This window comes from Coptis chinensis, chromosome 3 (genome assembly GCF_015680905.1).
Source record: "Coptis chinensis isolate HL-2020 chromosome 3, ASM1568090v1, whole genome shotgun sequence".
In the NCBI taxonomy this organism is placed as follows: Eukaryota; Viridiplantae; Streptophyta; class Magnoliopsida; order Ranunculales; family Ranunculaceae; genus Coptis; species Coptis chinensis.
The window spans coordinates 16,288,560-16,307,361 of NC_141458.1; the positions used below are offsets into that span (position 1 = coordinate 16,288,560).

The 18,802-nt window shown below is 37.7% G+C and overlaps 2 protein-coding genes and 1 pseudogene across 6 annotated transcripts; all 3 read left to right on the plus strand.

Moving 5' to 3' along the window:
* Positions 1-596: 596 nt before the first annotated feature.
* On the plus strand, positions 597-3,287 carry LOC147508237 (caffeic acid 3-O-methyltransferase-like). Of its 2 annotated transcripts, XM_086600794.1 has the most exons (5): positions 947-1,086; positions 1,181-2,025; positions 2,207-2,517; positions 2,704-2,768; positions 2,877-3,287. In XM_086600794.1, the coding sequence occupies exons 2-5, from the start codon at positions 1,616-1,618 to the stop codon at positions 3,171-3,173; spliced, it is 1,083 nt and encodes a 360-aa protein (XP_086456920.1). In that variant the 5' UTR covers positions 947-1,086; positions 1,181-1,615; the 3' UTR covers positions 3,174-3,287. The 2 variants fall into 2 exon arrangements, with proteins under 2 accessions (XP_086456919.1, XP_086456920.1); XM_086600793.1 differs by lacking the exon at positions 1,181-2,025 and having other exon boundaries at positions 597-1,086.
* A 1,007-nt stretch (positions 3,288-4,294) lies between these two features.
* LOC147508238 (putative disease resistance protein At4g27220) lies at positions 4,295-12,501 on the plus strand. 3 transcript variants are annotated; one of them, XM_086600797.1, is made up of 4 exons: positions 4,295-4,423; positions 7,881-11,493; positions 11,579-11,652; positions 12,146-12,501. In XM_086600797.1, the coding sequence occupies exons 2-3, from the start codon at positions 7,998-8,000 to the stop codon at positions 11,602-11,604; spliced, it is 3,522 nt and encodes a 1,173-aa protein (XP_086456923.1). In that variant the 5' UTR covers positions 4,295-4,423; positions 7,881-7,997; the 3' UTR covers positions 11,605-11,652; positions 12,146-12,501. The 3 variants fall into 3 exon arrangements, with proteins under 3 accessions (XP_086456923.1, XP_086456924.1, XP_086456922.1); XM_086600798.1 differs by lacking the exon at positions 4,295-4,423 and adding an exon at positions 6,662-6,933; XM_086600796.1 differs by lacking the exon at positions 4,295-4,423 and adding an exon at positions 6,663-6,926.
* Positions 12,502-13,787: 1,286 nt separating this feature from the next.
* LOC147508239 (U3 snoRNP-associated protein-like EMB2271) lies at positions 13,788-18,486 on the plus strand (annotated as a pseudogene). The gene is made up of 7 exons (XR_015217975.1): positions 13,788-14,364; positions 15,512-15,854; positions 16,075-16,299; positions 16,384-16,613; positions 16,763-16,941; positions 17,732-17,796; positions 18,212-18,486. The product of XR_015217975.1 is annotated as a U3 snoRNP-associated protein-like EMB2271 (transcript).
* The last annotated feature ends 316 nt before the right edge of the window (positions 18,487-18,802 follow it).

Below are 18,802 nucleotides of genomic sequence, written 5' to 3' on the forward strand. Positions count from 1 at the left end.
GCAATCGAAAACTGGATGCAACTGCATTGAAATAACCTATATGGGATTATGAGAAGGGTGATCAAAATTTTAGAAACATTCTTATTCCTAATGAACTTTTTTATGGGTTAAGAGTATTACCTCTTAGATGAGCTAATTAGGATTTCTCTCCCACTAAATGGGTCCTAGCGTAATAATTGTTAACCCATTTTTTATTGATGAACTTGTGGGATGTGAAGGCGATGAGACTGTATACTTAGGTGATAAAGACACAACTACACAAGTCCTGTTTCATATCATAACACCTAGCTGTGCACAATACCCTTGGTGCCTAACTTCCTAGTTGTTTATAAAATGAAGATGCACTTACGTGAAGGGTTCTTCTTCTAACTTCCTAGCTAATTGTTATTGTAGAAGAAAATGTTCTTCCTGACTCCTGAGCACATATCATTAAATTAGATTAATTTGGTGTGTAAAACATGATGACCAAAACGTAAAACATATGCTTTTGTTGACATTATGAACACAAATCGTGAATATATTATATATATCTAAGTCATTCTGCATGTGCTCAAATTACGTAGTAGTTAGCAGCCTCACCAAATTAATATTATCTTTTAAAGTAGGGGCTCATACATAGATACAAGTTGTTATTTATCCATCCAATTAAATTCCTTCTTCCCTACAATTCATCATGGTTTCAGTCCAAAATAACCAAATGAAAACTACCAACGAAGAGGAAGATTTCTCATTTGCCATGCAATTAACAGGAGCAGCCGCTTTGCCAATGGTCATGAGAGTGGCAATTGATCTGGATGTTTTTGAGATCATAGCTAAAGCAGGTCCAGGCGCACAGTTGTCGCCAAAGAGTATTGCATCTCATTTACCTACTCAAAATCCAAATGCCCACAATATGATTGACCGAATCCTGCGCCTTCTGACTAGCTATTCTGTACTAAATTCTTCTCTTGTCACCGGTGACAATGGCCTGGTTGAAAGATTATATGGTTTGGAACCTGTTTGCAAATATTTCGTTCGGAATGAGGATGGTGTTGCAGTTGCTCCATTTATGCTTTTAGTTCAGGACAAAGTCTTCATAGACAGTTGGTAAGTACACCGTACAATACAGTATACCGCCATTTTCAAATTTATTTCCTAAGATGATCGTCTAAGGGAACTCTTGATCGAAACGTTGTTGTAGGTTCCACTTGAAAGATGTAGTTCTTGCAGAGTTTAGACCATTAGAATATTTTTGGCGGTGTAAGTGTGTAACACATGATATACCGAACTTAAGAATTCAGGAAACACATAAACTAATTAATTGCTTAGAGATGCTAGATTATAAATAAAAATATAAAGAAAAACAACTTGCTTAAAAATATGCTTCTTTGGATCTACTGGTTTATTGCGTGGATCTCAATGTTTATATATCTCATAGTTATTATTGAGTATTGACCAGCCTTTAACCTTGTTATTCTATAACAAGTTGTGACTTTAATATGGCCAATCATTCTATCCACGGAGACATGGAGTAGTCATGGAATGGACCATAAAAGTATGGGCATTATAACTGAAATACTTGGAACGAACTTGTTATCTAGCCCTCCAAATTATCTCGATCTTCCCTATAGTCAACATGGTTTCAATCCAAAACCAAACCAAGACTACCAATGAAGAGGAAGATTTCTCATTTGCCATGCAATTAACAGGAGCCGCGGCTTTGCCAATGGTCATGAGAGTGGCAATCGATCTCGATGTGTTTGAGATCATAGCTAAAGCAGGTCCAGGTGCACAGTTGTCACCAAAGAGTATTGCATATCAATTACCTACTCAAAATCCAAATGCCCATAATATGATTGACCGAATCCTGCGCCTTCTTACTAGCTATTCTGTACTAAATTCTTCTCTTGTCACCGGCGACAATGGCCTAGTTGAAAGATTATATGGTTTGGAACCAGTTTGCAAATATTTCGTTCGAAATGAAGATGGTGTTTCAGTTTCTCCATTTATGCTTTTAGTTCAGGACAAGGTTTTCATAGACAGTTGGTATGTACACGCTAATAAACTATAGTTGATTATGCAATAGCACTATATATATACAGTATGTACACAGCTTCAAATTTGTCTCCTAATGATGATCTAAAAAGATCTTGATGAAACGTGTTGTACGTGCCTATTACCTGTCTAATTGATTTGTATTGCACGTTTTTCGCTCGGTTCACCATAGGTTCCACTTGAAAGATGCAGTTCTTGAAGGGGGCATTCCATTCAACAAAGCCCATGGAATGCATGCATTTGAGTACCCAGGGATTGACCCCAAATTTAATCAAGTGTTTAATAGAGCAATGTTCAACCACACCACAATAGTAGTAAAAAAGATACTTGAAGTATACAGAGGATTTGAAGATCTGAAAGAAGTTGTAGATGTTGGTGGTGGTCTTGGAACCACACTTAGCATAATCACTTCAAAATATCCTGCCCTTAGGGGTATTAACTTCGACTTGCCGCACGTTGTTGAACATGCACCATCATATCCAGGTATAATTTTAGTTTGCAATTTAAATGTTTTAGGACCACCTTACATACTCTTCCAAGTACCTATACACTGCATATCATAGGAATTCGTATAGTCTTGATGAGAATATATACTTCACATATACTCCTATTTGCATAGGTAATTACCATGTTCAAATACCTTAATAGAATGGATTGGCTGCATCGCAGGTGTAGAACACGTTGGAGGAAGTATGTTTGACAGTGTTCCCTGTGGTGAAACCATTTTCATGAAGGCAAGTTGAAATATATGATATCCAATGCCTTTGGCAGCCAAATAGTACATTCATATATGATGATGTGTATGCTGTTTATGTTATAAATACTACTGATTTTACTTGCAGTGGATACTTCATGATTGGAGTGACGACGAATGCATAAAATTGCTGAAGAACTGTTACAAAGCACTGCCAGAACATGGGAAGTTGATCGTTGTGGATGCAATTTTACCTGTTGCACCGGAGTCTGATTCCGCTGCAAAAAGCCTATGCCAGTTAGATGTTAGTATGATGACACAAAATCCAGGAGGTAAAGAACGAAGTGAAAAAGAGTTTGAAACTTTGGCCAAGGGAGCTGGCTTTGCTAGTATCAATAAGGCGTGTTGTGTTTATAATTACTGGGTAATTGAGTTCTGCAAATGATGAAATTCTAACCTTCCAAGTTCTTAATAAACCGTCCACTTTGAAATGTAAACTGCTTGATTCATGCTGTTTTAATTTCCATAAAAATTCATCAAGAAATTTGTTCTTGTCCAATTGATGCATTAATGTTACTGTTTTTAAGTGAATATATATATATATATATGTCTTCCTTTATGTTCAGAGCTTACCCTCCCATCCTACCCATTAATCAGGATGTCCATTATCATGTTCATGATTTTACAATGCGAGAAGATATGGACTCTTTTATATGGTGCCCACGGTGGCAGTACGTGGTACAAAATTACAAATTAGCTTTTTCATAGAAGAACAAGACGAAAAATCATAGCAATAGGCTACTAGATGGTGGAAGCATATATACTGTTGATAATTGAGACGTTGTGAGTTGTGACGTACCCCACTTTCAATTCATTCACACTCCTTTTGGAAGATGCAAAGACATGTTTACTCAAATTATCTTAAGTTGGCATCATTGATATCCTCCTTTAATTTGTTTTTAAAACTCTTCAATCTTTCTATACATTTTTTTAATACGTTAGTGAGTTGTATAGTTGATCATTTCATTTTCTGAAGAGGAGCGTAGACTGTTCTTACTGGGTCTATAAAAATTGGGTAAAGAAGATTGGTGTGGGATTGCACATAGTTTTGTTATCTAGAGAACTGCTACTCAGGTAGCAAGCCTAGATAATAATAAGTATTTTGATTTGCAGTGCATATTTTTTTAATTTCGTTCTTGCAATGCTTCTGGTGTTGATTTCTTCTGACAAATAGCAATTATGAAGTACATAATTCTGATAAATAGTAATGATGAATAAAATTTACTTTTCTATTGTATCTTGTGTTGTAATTTACTCTCGATACATAATTCAAAAGTGCAAAAGGCACAGTAAAAAATCACAGAAACCGTAGAATAACCACTAGCTACAAGTATCTTACAGAAGAATGGCTATGATAATAACAGTATTAAATCCAGCAATTAATGTAATAACTATGCTGACTCTCAAAAACCGACTACCTGACTTATGACTATTGAAGATAAACTATGAAGATGCCACATCTTCCCTTAATAGCAACCTTAATCTTGTCCATTATACTTATATGTGATGGTCTTTTTGTTTCTTCAAGCCACTATTTCAACTGAAGTCTTGATACCATCTTGTTCTCATTTATATCTTTAAACTTCTCTCAGATCAATTTCATCCTTTACGCGCCGTCATAAAAATATAATCGAGGTATGTAAAGTCCTTTTCTTTATTTAGTTTTAATGCCAGCCAAAGCATATAACTGTTCTTAGTTGTTAACATGCATTTATTTGTTTTTCTAGTAAGAAAAATGTAGGATTACCATACATATGGTCCCTTACATATTTGATAGAATTCGATCTAGCCTAGTTTCAGTTCTCACCACTATCTTGCTTTCGGTCAAGTCACTCCAACTAGATTTTTCCTTGAGAAGATTCCAATATTTATTATTTAAATATTATTGTTGCGGATCAGACTAGAACCCAAAAATCCCAGAAACTAACATCTCCCATGGCCCATACCATGTTGAGAACCAGTTGCTCTAAAAGCTCGAACTTGTAGAAGAAAAGGAGGCTTCGACATAGTATACAAAAGATTGAACACATGGTAGCACATACCATACCACGAACAATAGAGTTGACGCTCCCACAAACAAATATATATGGAGTACTGTAGAATTAAACAACCAATTAAAAAGAGACAAAACACAAGAATTTATAGTGGTTTGGTGCCAATGTGACAACCTCCGTCCACGGGAGAAGAAATGTTTATTGCTTGATTGATTTTTTAGGGTTCCATTACAGAGATATATATAGGCACAACACAAGTGCACAAAATTGTATATATATTCTAAGAATGGAGTCTTCCCTTTTATAGAAATAGTCGAACTTGTCATGAACCGACTGAGCGCGCACGCGCCTTCATCATGTGCAACTGAAGCGCGCATGGGCTGTCTCTTTCTTCTCTCACACTCTAAGTTGGTACTGAAATGTAGTGCTGATTTTGAAGACTATGCCGTCTGGTGCCCTGACTTGTAGGGTAACTTTTCAGTGAAGTCTGCATATGAAGAGATTCGATCAAGAAAGCCAGTGGTTGAATGGTACAAGACTATATGGAGTGGATGTATCCACCCTCTACATCAACACTAGCCTGGAAAATCATACAAAGGGGAATAGCAACTGGATGATCGTATACAACAAACTGGTATTCCTTTACCTCTTGTTGTCGATTGTGTGGAGCTGAGACTGAAACTAATAAACATCTATTCTGGCAATGCAAGTTCTCTAAACAGTTGTGGAGCTGGATTAAACAGGTTTTTCACATCAGTACTGCCACTAATAACCTACAAGACATTCTAAAGCCTAGTCAGAGATGGAGCTCTAGGATACAAGATTTGTGGAAATCTGGTATTGCTTCATGTCTAGTGAGCATCTGGAAAGAAAGAAATAATTAAGGTTCACTTTGATGGTAAGAAACTGAGGCTTGTGGATTGCAAACAGTATGTAAGACTACAACTCAAGGTTACAAGTAAACTCTCAAGAGGTCACTGCTATAATAACCCGTTGGAACTTAGCATTCAAATTTTTTGGAATGTGGCTATTAGACTACGTAGGGCACCACAAGTTAAACATTGTAATTGGTTCCCATGTACCCGAGCCAGATCCAATTAAACTTAACACAGATGGTGCATCAATGGGAAATCCTGGACCCTCTGGAATTGGTGTCTCTTTCAGAGGAAGCAGATGTCAATTCTTTTACACACAGCATGAACATAGGTCATGGAGATAACTACAGAGCTAAGTGTACGCCCATCCTTGTAGGTGTAGAGATAACATTTCGAAAGGGGTGGAGAAAAATCTGGATCGAAACCGACTCTGAAGCAGCAGCTCAAGCTTTTGAAATTGGTTCAGTGCCATGGATATGATGCTGCAACATAGATGGCTAACATGCACTGAGAACTTGCATAGGTGGAGAATCTCAACAATTTGGAGATCGGGAAACTTCACAACTGATTTATTTGTAAAACAGGGTGCCACACTAACTGAGAACGAGGCATCTACCAGTTTGGTTACACAAGTGGGAGGCACTTTTCAGCTTTTCTACAGATTTTAAATTGATACACCATACTTGTTTATGGTTATAGTCATCAAGTAGGAGCATGCAATAGTGGTTAGCATGTTGGCCAACCTATACAATATTTGTTGTTTTTTGTTTCAAGTTTTACTATATTCTTACTTACCAAGTAGAGAAATAAAATTAAATAAAAAAAAATTAAATCACCACTAGGCACTAGCTAGTAGTAAAAAATTTAAACTTAAGTGTGGCTCGCCTCAACAGACTAAAGCAATTGCAAAAGCAAAAGACAAAAGCAAATGCAAAATAAAGAGCAATGGCTATTCTAACGAGATTGTATAATGGTTGTCTGTTTCACCAGTATTAAAATTCTTTATCCCGGGGCCCATGGTGGCACTAGCACTAGCACCAGTTGGTTACAACTCCTTTTGGAAGGTGCAAAGACGTTTCATCATCTCAAAGACTCAATAGGGAACCATAGTCAATCAGAGTCTTCACGCAAATTTTCTCAAGTTGTACCATCTTTCTACTTCAACGTACTCCTCTTCTTCAGCAGTCAGCCAAACCAAAAAAAAAAAAAAAAACTACTTCATCAGCAGCTACCAAGGCCAAGGCTATTACTATCAGTTTTCAAATTGTGGTAACTGGCAAGTGATAATTTTTCTATATTTGTTTTATATATGTGTTAGTGAGTTGTTATGGCTGATCATTTGATCAATTCATTTATGATGAACATATATAGTAATACAGCAAGTAATGCAGGTGTCGACTAGCAAAGTTGGTAAAACCTTTGGGTGATGATACCAGAGGTCTGGGGTTTGAATCCCGCCAGCATCAAAGAGTTACTGATCTCATTTAAAACAGGCTTACCAAACAAAAAAAAAAATACAGCAAGTAATCAAAACCAGTTGTACTAAATATTTTACTCAATTATGCAGCTTAAAGTCTTATATCGTTGTTCTTATGTATGTAAAACTAAAATGAGATAATGTCAAAGATTACTTCTTTGTTGCCTAGAATCCTAGATCATGCATTAGAACACCTGACACACTCACAACTAGCTTAATTTTACAGTCAAATTAAAATTATTTCACTAAGAATCTCCGTTCTATTTCCACAAGGGTTATGTTTACAGCACACACTTGTCTTTAGCTCAAGTAGATCAGGATTTAGCATCTGCATCATCTGATAAATTGGCCTCTCCATATTGGAGTAAGGCAGATATATTTCTTTACTGACTCTTTTACCTACTTTTGAAATGCTCGTCACAAATTCTTCCATTGTGTAACATTTCAAATAAATGATACCTACCTAGTCTGCATCAAAATGAGTCTACGTACTACTAGTTTTACATGGGTGGACAGAAACTGAAAAAAGAAAAGAGTGTTGGACAAAACAAGGACGTGTGTGTGTGTGTGGTGCATGCAATTCTTCATGAAAATGAGTGTTAGTTATTGATTTAACTGGGTGTTAATTATCTTCTTAGCTGATCAATATTACAATTAGCATATATTTATGAGAATATGTTACTCGGTTGAATTTTCTTTGTTCTCTTAAGCTTTTCGTGCTTCATGAAATTATATATCCACTGCAGATTGGATTCACATCTAAAACTGTTGCTTTTGTATAACGAGGGCACTATCTGGTCCCAGGAGACACAGGCTAGATTTCTTTTTCTCATTCTTGGTCGTCAAGAATATTGTGTGAGAAAATGATTCTGGAAATTTTGGCCATTGTGGTTACACCCGTCACAGAAATGGGAAAGAGTTTTCTTAGTGCAATGAAGCGCCAAATCAGTTATGTTACAAATTATGGTGAAAACATTCAGAACCTAAATAGCCACATGAGCCGACTGAAAGCAACGAAAGAAGATGTTCAAAGTTCAGTTGATGAGGCAACAAGGAGATTGGAAGAACCACTTCAAACTGTGTTAGACTGGCTGGAAAAGACTGGAAAACTGGAAGAAGAAATGAGGGTTCTAAATGAAGAAGTGGAGGCTAACAGAAAGCGTCTCAAGGGCCTATGTCCAGATCTTGGCTCCCGCATGAGGCTAAGTAAGCAAGCAGTGAGGAAAACCATGGATGTCAGTGGTTGTCTTCAAGAACAGGGGAACTTCAATTCAGTTTCTCGTGTTCCAGCTCCTCCTTGTGTAGAACTCGCGCGAATGGATAGTGTTTTGGCCACTGTTTCTAGAGAATTGATTATGCAGGAGGTGATGGAAGGATTACAGAATGTGAGCATCCATTCTGTTGGTGTGCATGGGATGGGAGGAATAGGGAAGACAACGCTTGTGAGAAATCTGAACAATGAACTTCAGAGTAGCCATCTCTTCAAAACAGTTATAATGGTAACAGTGTCCAAAGATCCAGATTTGAAGGTTGTCCAAGACAATATTGCTGCCCGGCTAGGTTTACCACTTCAGTCGGAGAGTTCAGCACTTACAAGAGCGGTCAAATTGTTTGAAAGATTGAAGGCAGAGAAGACGGTACTTATTATTCTGGACGACGTGTGGGAGAAATTGAAGGTGGCTGAAATAGGACTTCCTCTTGGTAGTGAGCACATGGGCTGTAAAGTCATACTCACTACTCGAAATCGTGAAGTTTGTGAACAAATGAAAATTCATAGAATAATCAAAATGGAACCCCTCACGGAAGATGAATCTCGGACTTTATTCCTAGAAAAAACAGGTAAGGTTGCCATGTTGCCAAATTTGCGACCAATAGCAAAGGAGATAGTAAGAAGATGCAAGGGCTCACCATTGGCAATTGTTACTCTAGCATCCGTGTTAAGAGAAGCAGAGGAATTTGAATGGACCAATGCATTGAGGGTATTAGAAAATCCTGCTCCATGTGATCTAAAAGGTATCATGCCAGAAGTAATTACATCCCTGAGATACAGTTACGACCATTTGTCCAGCTCAGAAATCAAGCAATGCTTCTTGTTCTGTTGCTTATATCCTGAAGATTACAATATATATTTGCCCGACTTGAGATGCTATGGCATTGGGGAAGGGTTTCTAAAGGTGAATGGGACACTAGAGGATGCATATAACAAATTACTTTCTTTTGTTGTAAAATTAAAGAAATGTTGTCTGTTGTTGGATGGCGACAAGGATATGTGTGTGAAGTTGCATGATGTAGTCCGGGACGTTGCCTTACTTATTGCATCAGACGATGAGAATGGTTTTCTGGCATGTGTAGATGGAGGGTTAAGGAATTTGCCAGATGGGGAAAAGTTGAAGGAATGTAAGCGCATTTCGCTTATGAGAAATAAAAATCTTGTGCTCTCTTTACCATTGGAATGTCCACGACTACGAAGTTTAATAATCAGAGACAACGACAATATCAACTCAGAGGGAGATAGTTTCTTCGAAGGTACTAAAGCACTCGTTGTCCTGGACCTGAGGGGCTCGCCCTTATGGAAGCCAGAGTTGTCTGTTCCAGAATCACTCTCATACCTCACAAGTATTCGGACTCTCAATCTACATGACTGTGATTTGTTAAATAAAGTGTCTCTACTTGGGGGAATGAAGAATCTGGAATTACTTAGCATGAGGAGGTCAAGAATCGAGAAGTTGCCAGAAGAAATAGGCAACTTGACTAATCTAAGAAGCTTAGATTTGAGAGATGCAAAATTGTTTACTGTGGCACGAAACAGTATATCAAGGCTATCAAATCTAGAGGAATTAATGGTGAATACCTTTATTGGTTGGAACACATACAGTAAGAATGGTGAACCAAATGCTAGTTTCGCTGAAGTGGCATCTTTAACTCATCTCTCACTTCTTCAAATTGTTGTGAGAAGTAATGTGTCCCATAACAGGCCATGCTCGTGGGATAATGTGAAACGATTTATTGTTTCCATAACAAATAAATCCAAAACTTCCTACGCCCCAGTGGTAGAGGGGGATATCTGGAATAGTTGTGAGCTGCAGCTTGATGAAGTAAACCCGATTGAGCATTGGGTTAGTAAGTTGTTATCTAACTCAAAGGTGAAGCGAATGAAGTTAAATGATTGCAATGGTTTCAAAAGTGTTGCAGATCTGGATACAGTGGGCAGTCTCAAACAGTTGGAAGATCTACAAGTTAGTGGGTGTGATGAAATTGAATATCTTGTAAGCATTGAAGAAGCAAAGAAAGCTCCTCAAGATTTGTTTGTGAGATTGAAGGAATTATGGATGTATGATATGGAAAGGATGGAGAAAATCATCCATAGCCAAGCACCATCATGTAGATTCTTGGAACAATTAAGCTTTCTACAATTGGTCAAGTGTCGCAGACTAAAGAACATCTTCTCCTCCAATCTTCTATCACCAGCAAAAAGACTGGGAAACCTCCAGGTAGTCATAATAAGTGAGTGTCACGCACTGCAGGAAGTGTTCAACACTGAGGAAGGGGGGTTTGTACAACCTGAAGTTACAGATATTGGTGGGACTCCAGCTATGCTTTTTGGGTTAAGGTATATGGAATTGGATGAGCTACCTGAACTGATAAGTATTTGGAAGGGGGTCATACCGGTTGGGAGCCTTGAAAATCTTAAAGAACTAAAGGTGAGAAATTGCAGTGGCTTGGAATATCTCTTGTCAACCATTATGGCAGAGAGGCTTCAAAACTTAGAGAACCTTAGTCTCGAAGAATGTGATGTAATGGAGAAGCTGATACTTTCGAAAAGGGAGGAAGAAATAGCTACAACAAGTGATTCCTCCACAAGACACATTATTTTCTGTAACACTGAAAAATCACCCTCCCTTCCAACCTTTCCAAATCTCCGACATTTGACTATATATAAATGTAAACTACTGGAGAACGTTTTCTCATTTGGTGTCGCACGAGATCTGCAACAGCTGAAAGATATCATGATCGAGCGTTGCGACAATTTAAAGGAAATAATTGCAAGAGAAGAAGAAAATGTAAATGAAGTTGCAGACCATCGCATTTTGCTTCCTCAGCTACAAACTCTCCGACTTAAAGGCTTACGCAGTCTAACAAGCTTGTACCAGGGAGACTTACCTATCAGTTGTCCTTTGAGTTATATTGAAGTTATTGGATGTCCAAATTTGAAAAAACTTCCTCTTGTAGCCCAAGCTGTTTCACATCTTAAAAGGATCGAGGGAGAAACTAAATGGTTTGAAGGACTAGAATGGGAAGATGAAAGCCTCAAGTCTTGCTTCCAACCTTTCTTTGTTGCCACTGAAGCAGGTGAACCAGGTAAGCAAAAAATTATTTTACATTACTTACCATTTTTAAGTTAAGTCAACAAAGAAGGAGCTCAATCCCCATTTTCTTTTTTCAGTTTCTTCATCATATTCGCGTTTCTAATGGCGAATATTTTACCTGAATCTTGCAGACCGTAGAAAATAATGAAAGGTAATTCCTTCTTCAAGTCTCTTATAGGATCACAACTGCTTACATTGATTTTGATTAATTTTAGTGTATTCTTATATATCACATTTTCAGAATGATTTTGTAGTAGAAACCATAAACTTTACCATGTAAGTTTTAGGATTTGTATTAAGATAAAGTAACATTTTAACTGCTTTTGAGACTGGTGCGGGATTGCACATAATATTCCTGGACATCCATGCTACATCATGGAGTCTATATGGATGCATGTCCAGGAATGCTATGTTGTTTGAACATGTCCCTTTGTCGATTGAAAATTGTTTATATGATGCAACGGATATATGGAAGGAGAGGAATAGGGTGTGTAATAATCTGAACAGTGGAGATAGGATTGATTATGCTATTTCTAATGTTGTTGGTAGATATGAAGAGTGGATAGCTCCACCTCTGGGGTGGGTCAAGTTAAATTTTGATGCAGCTTATCATAATTTATGTGTACTATCTGTTGTGATAGCAGGGTACACAAAGAAGGACATAGTCGGTTCAGCAGGAGAAGCAGAGCTCTTGGGTAGAAATGGAAGTGACTAAAGCACTACAAGCTGGATGGTCAATTGTCATTGTAGAAGGTTATGCTGTGGAAGTTATTAAAGCTCTGAAGAATGGAGATCTCAACCAGGATTGGACGTGGAGCCCTATTCTGTCTAATATCTCTGACAAGCTTCCTTTATTTTCTTCTTGTGTTTTTATAAGTACTCCAAGGCCCCTATGTAATAGATTGGCTCATGCAGTAGCAAAATGGAACTATGCAGTTAACTAGTTTTGATTGTAATCTTTTACGCTTGGACTAACTGGTATCATAGACCTATTACCTGCTCTCTTCGTCTTTCACGATGTCTGCCATCGATCCTATGGAATCTACTTCCAATGACACTCCTATAGAAGCAAAAGAATCCATGCCATGCAGCGATTCCACACCAGTACGTACACCACATGCTCAATAGTGGCTGCCCACAAATAAACAGCTTTGTTACTCTACTCAAAATTTGTAGCTCAAAACCGTGCCAGACATTTTTACCAGCGACAACTTGAAATTACAGCTTCTTAAGATCACTTTCGTGGACTGAAATTTAATAACAAACATTGATTTGCAAAAGTTTAGGCTGTATCATTTGAGGAGAAACATACCAAAGCCATGCACAGTACCGCACCCCCCATATGAACAAGGTTGCCACATGATTCTGCAACATTGTTCCCCATCAAATTAATTATCAAGTGAGCAGCGGGAACGTTATGGGCCGAGGGGGGTATTTGGACAGTCAATTGGTTGGTTTATGTCTGTCCTCATTCCTCATCTCTTCTCTCCTCTTCGTCTCTCTCCCTATTAACGCCCTCTCAATCTCTCCCTCTCCCCTCTCTACTCCTCCCTCCTCTCCACTCAGGGGGGGGGGAATTTGGCCTAACGACTCTAACCCGGCCCTGACCGACCTAACCCTAAGCCCTATAAAACCCTCACAACTAAAGCCCTCACAAAGTTTAGGGCAAGGTCGGCCCGGTCCTAATGCCTTCTAGGTAGGGCTAAGGTTCTGAAACATAGGCCCGATCCTAACCAAGTCCTAGTTATAGTTTTACACTTTCACTATAAATACACATACCATAATTGTCCAATTCTTTGTTAAATATTTTAAATTAAAATAGCATTGTCCTTTGTAATTTATCACTTACACCCAAAAATACTACTTCCAATAACTTGTCGTATATAACAAAAACTTGTCAACCTAGCAACTATGAAGAACAATGAATCTATCGAAAAAAAAAAATGAAGAACAATGAGCACTAGCCTAAACTGATGTAATAAAAAGAAAAAACGGTAAATATATAAGTCCGGCCCTAAAGCCTTTAAAGAGGGCTTAGGATAGGGTCAGGGTTTGAGATTTAGACTTATGACCCGGCCCGACCCGGCCTTAATATCTGAAGGGTTTTAAATGTTTAGAGCTAGACTAGCCCAATCCGGCCCATTGCCCACCCCTACCCCACTGCTACGGTAGTATACTATTTAATTATTTAATTGTAAATGTGACTGCAAATAGCACAAGTCCAGCCCAAGTGAAAGATTTGTTAAGCCCAAGCCCAAGCCCAAGCCCAAGCCCAATAACCGCTCTTCTCTTACAACAAAAACCTTTCATTCTTAAACCCTAATAACTGTGTCTTTTCTTTTCTCTCCCCTCTTTTCTCTCCTTAAACCCTAAAAAAAACCCTAAAATTTCAATCTCAAACCTCAAAATCGACAACGAAAATGAAGACAAACACAAAAAAGAACAAAACTTTACACAAAAAACCAACAAAAAAAGTAGCAACATTAGACCAAGACTCATTCTTTCAAACAAATACTAAAAAAAGAAGAAGAACAAAACTAGATGAAGAAATCCAAAGTGAAGAAGACAGTGATAAAAATGAAGAAAATGAGACTGCTCCTTTTCTAAATTTGGTAGAAAAGGTGGGAGAAGAAGAAGATGGAGATGATTCTGAAGAAGAGACTGTGGATGAGAAGAGATATAGATTGGGTATGGAACAGTTGGAAAAGTTTAGGAAGAAAGTAGAAGAAGAAGAAGAGGATGTGGAAGAAAGTGATGATGAATATGATGGGAAAGTGGGGAGGAGGAATTTGATGGTTGCTGATTTGTTGCAGAAAGAACAGCTTGTAGATAGTGGCCGTGTTAGGAGATTGATTGCGTCGAGGTAATTGTTTTTTTATAAAATGTGGTTTATTTTGTAGTTTATGTATAATGTAGGTTGGTCTAGTTTATGAATAATGTAGGTTGGTCTAGTTTGTGAATAATGTAGTAGTTTGATTGCGTCGAGGTAAAGTTTGTAACTTGCTTGGGTAATTTTTTGTTAGGTGGATTTGAAGTGAGAGACATGTCTGAATTATAGTAGGTGGTTTAGAGGATTAAGGTCGTGTTAAGGGACAGAGGAAAGAAGCTTGTTATCTGTTAGTTTTTAGTTTATACTGATGTATGCCATATCCATTACTTGATGCAATATAAATATATCGAAAGATGAAGCAATGGAGTTGGATTAGTATTGAACTTTATGGAGAAATAAGCATTTGAATTTTCTGCTCACTCGAGCACAAGATGCAAAGCTATAGTGATTGTCTACTCAATTTGAGTGACTTTTTTTTAGGCTGGGGAATTTTGGACAGTAGATAACCTAAATATATTAATGATTGATCTGTGCTTCTCAAGTATAAGTACATAATTTTCACACCTTAGGTATTTAGGTCAGTTCTTAACTCATTTGGATTGTCCCAACATTCAACAGAAAAGATTTGCATTTGGTAGAATGGAGTAATCCGAAACATTGAGGAGGAAAATGTTACGGTCTTAAAGATCTCAGCCTTAGGAAATTGGATGCTTTGGGTTAATGTTACCCACATAGCACGTGGATCATGCTCTTTAGAGCTCAGGCCTTGCAGTTCATGATGTAAATAAATAGAATCTCCTGTAATTTACCCTACTACAAACTTGGATATTTTTAGCTGATGTAAGTCCGATTGTGAAACCAAAGAATGGGTGTGAAGTTTTTTGTACATAGAGTATTTTCACAATGCCGGAACAGATCTTTCTGTGCCTAAAGTATGCTTATTGGCAGAGCCTTCTCCATATTTGACGTGGATGAAAATGACATGGTATTCTCGTTAACCAGCTTGATTACTTAATTGGTGAGCCACATGCTTAACGATGTAGGTGAAGACCCAAATGTGCTTCTCGATACCATCCATGTCATATATAGGGAAGGTACTGTCTGGAACTTTTCTTCTACATGCGATACTCTTATCACTTTCTATCTTTAGATGCTAATATAGTTCGACTCAAATATCTAGGGTTCAGAAACCAGAAATCGGTGATGGATTTCGCTTATTAGTGAGGCATCGTCAGTCTGTTACTGCGGTAGCTTTAGCTGAGGATGACATGAAGGGATTTTCAGCTTCCAAGGATGGAACAATTATTCAGTGGAATGTAGAGAAAGGAAAAAGTGAAAAATATATATGGCCAACTAAAGAAGTATTGAGCTCTCACGGTGCGAAGAATCCACAAAATCCTTCTACTAAGTGGAGTAAGCACATTCTAGCTTTAGCTGCTAGTTCGGATGGACGATATTTGGCAACTGGAGGCCTAGATCGTCATGTTCATTTATGGGATACACGCACACGGCAACATATTCAGGTGGGTTTCTGACTTTCTTCGTGATGTCATTTAGTTGTTATTGCATATCTTCATTATGTGTAAACACAGAATATTGGTTAACATTATTTTAGTAGGTGCTATCTGTTGACCAATATAATCATAATCCCCATAAGTAAAACTAAATGAATACAACAGAAATACTTATATTACACTATTTGCTCTTGTCATATGTTCACAACACATTGTTGCAACTTAACAGGCGTTTCCAGGTCACAGAGGTCCTGTGTCATGTTTGACATTTAGGCAGGAACTTCAGAACTAATTTCGGTTCCTTTGACCTAACAATTAAGTTATGGAATGCCGAGGACAGAGCTTACATGGACACATTATTTGGTCATCAAGGTGAGGTATTGACGATTGATTGTCTAAGGAAAGAACGTTTACTGACTGTTGGGACGGGATCGAACAATGCGCTTTGTGGAAGGTGGGTTCTTTAACCATTGTATCTTTTGTGGGTTTTCTTTTTCCTGCTTTTTGCACAATAGAATTTTCTCTTTTCAAAGTGTAGGTGCGGAGGAATCACAGTTAGTTTTTTCCGTGCTCCAGCAACATCATTGGAATGCTGCAGTTTTATTAGCAATGATGAATTTTTATCTGGATCAGATGATGGAAGTCTTGAGCTTTGGAACACATTAAGGAAGAAACCTGCTTATATTATTAAAAATGCTCATGCTGCATTTGCACTTGATGACAACTGTGAGGCGAAAGATGATGCACCGTCTAACGGAGATTATACAGGTAAGAAAATATATTGGCATTTACTCATTTTCTTAATTAGAGTTGTTGCAAGTATTGTAGTCATCCAATTGCGTTTGGGATGTACCTTTGAGTTGCCAACCCTCCCCTTAATACTAATGATATCTCCTTGCTTTCCCTTTTGTTTCCAGCAGAAAATGGTAGCAAAAAAGCTATAAGTTACTGTACATCTGCACTTTCATGGGTTGGTGCGGTTACTGTATGTAGAAGCAGTGATCTTGCTGCATCTGGAGCTGGCAATGGTGTGGTTCGTTTATGGACAGTTGATAGTGACAACAAAAGAGTTCAACCTTTATATGATCTTCCATTGGTAAGCTACCAAGCTTTAAGAATAAAATAACAGTGGGAGCTTACTCCCTTTAACAGAAGCCTCTCAATTTATGTGGCTATTGTTTATACTTTTGTGAGGGTATTATTTATAATAACATCATATTATTTGCAGAGATAAACTTCTCTTGGGGTTCTGTTGTTGTTGGCACCCTCCTCCTCCTCCTCCTCCCCTACCCACACACACAAAAATAAATAAATAAATAAAGAAAAGCGGTCTAGTCTTGTAAATTGGACCTGCACGTGATGTTCCACCTTAACTACTGTGGTTTTATCTATATTTGTTTTACTTTTGATTTCTGGCCTGGATGCCTGTTGGTCATATCGGTAAGCTTAGCCAAACTTGCCTCCTCAAATTGAAGTCTTTGGATTTTTTCCTTGGTTATATTGCAAAGACAACGATCACTTAGACAACTCTGCTCTCATTTGATCTCTCTCCCTCCCTCCCCCAAAAAAAATCCCAACATGAGTTGTTACCCACCTTAATTGAGTGTTTTCGTTTTAATTTCTTACTTTCTTAATTCTAAAGGAACTGCATGTTAGTTGCTCATGATGACAATGGTACATTGGTACTTCTAGTATGACATACACCTATTGAGAACATTACAAAGGAATTAGCATTGATCTATTTCTTAATTTGCATGTTTTTATGCTGTGAATCCTGTGATTGATCTTGTGAATTTGGTACCTCTTAGTATGACATAAAGGTATTAATTGGTATACTGTTTAAACATGTTCAATTAGCAATTTGATTTTTTTTTAGGTTGATATAGGCTGGGTTTGTCAATTCCTAGCTTTTGCAAAATCTGGGAGGTTCCTTGTGGCTGGAGTTGGCCAGGTAGGTTTCCCTGTTTATTTTCTTTAATTGCTTCAACAATTTGAATAACTTGTAGACTTTGTCATATTATGAGCAACATTATTGTGGCTTTGGTAGTGCATGTATCTTGATCTGATGCTTTCATGTTCTTTTCTGTGTCTTGACTTTTGCACAAAAACAAAGTTGCTCTCTTAGACCTTTTTTTTTCAAATTTGTCTCTCTTCTGGATGTTCCATAACATCTAGTCTTTATATTGTTAGAGTATTCCATTCAAGTCATTACAATTTTATTTTACTCAATTACGCCATCCAAATGGAGTCTGACGCACTGCGTTAAATCCTTCTAAAGTTCAAATCAATTATCATGAATTGCCAAATCCTGATTATGCAAATTTCACTACCAATAGCTCTCTGATGTTTTGTAATCTTTGCAACAGGAACCACGGCTGGGACGGTGGGGTCGTATTCCGGCTTCAAAGAACGGAGTTCTACTGCAGTCCCTTAGTATACTTGAAGAGGAGAAGTCTCATTAATTTTGATAATGTGAAATTTATTGTACTTGTATGAGTTTGAGAAGTAAAAGCAGAGAAATTTCTCAAATTTTGTGAGACCAATAATATTTTGAGAAGTAAAAGCAGAGAAATTTATTGTACTATTTTTCTCTTCAGAGAAATTCACTGAATGTTATATAGTCATTTTTTCCCACCACAAAGGTCTGTTTATGTGTCTTGCGTCTTCCAAGTTCCAACAGTTGCTCATTGGCTTAAGAGTTACTAAGATTTGGCCTTAACAGTTCATTTAAATTGACACTGGATTCCCAAGCAAATAGTTCCAACTTCTCTCTCCATAGCATTAGCGAGAAACTGCAGATTCTTTTATCTGCCAATACTAGTTTTAACTTTTAACAGAAAGTTGGATTTCAGGTGCTTAGAACTGGAAGGTTAATCGTTTGTTGGTAAATCGCTAGCGATTAGCCAACACGTACCCTGCAATCTAGGTACTCTAAGAACAGTTCACTCGGCTCCTAA

What these genes read in the sequence shown, in the direction of transcription:
- LOC147508237 (XM_086600793.1), top strand. Translation starts at nt 674, where the DNA reads ATGGTTTCAGTCCAAAATAACCAAATGAAAACTACCAACGAAGAGGAA. An exon ending in AAAGTCTTCATAGACAGTTG is followed by an intron (nt 1,087 to 2,206) that starts GTAAGTACACCG and finishes GGTTCACCATAG; the next exon opens with GTTCCACTTGAAAGATGCAG. An exon ending in ACATGCACCATCATATCCAG is followed by an intron (nt 2,518 to 2,703) that starts GTATAATTTTAG and finishes GCTGCATCGCAG; the next exon opens with GTGTAGAACACGTTGGAGGA.
- LOC147508238 (XM_086600797.1), top strand. Translation starts at nt 7,998, where the DNA reads ATGATTCTGGAAATTTTGGCCATTGTGGTTACACCCGTCACAGAAATG. An exon ending in CACTGAAGCAGGTGAACCAG is followed by an intron (nt 11,494 to 11,578) that starts GTAAGCAAAAAA and finishes TTCTTTTTTCAG; the next exon opens with TTTCTTCATCATATTCGCGT.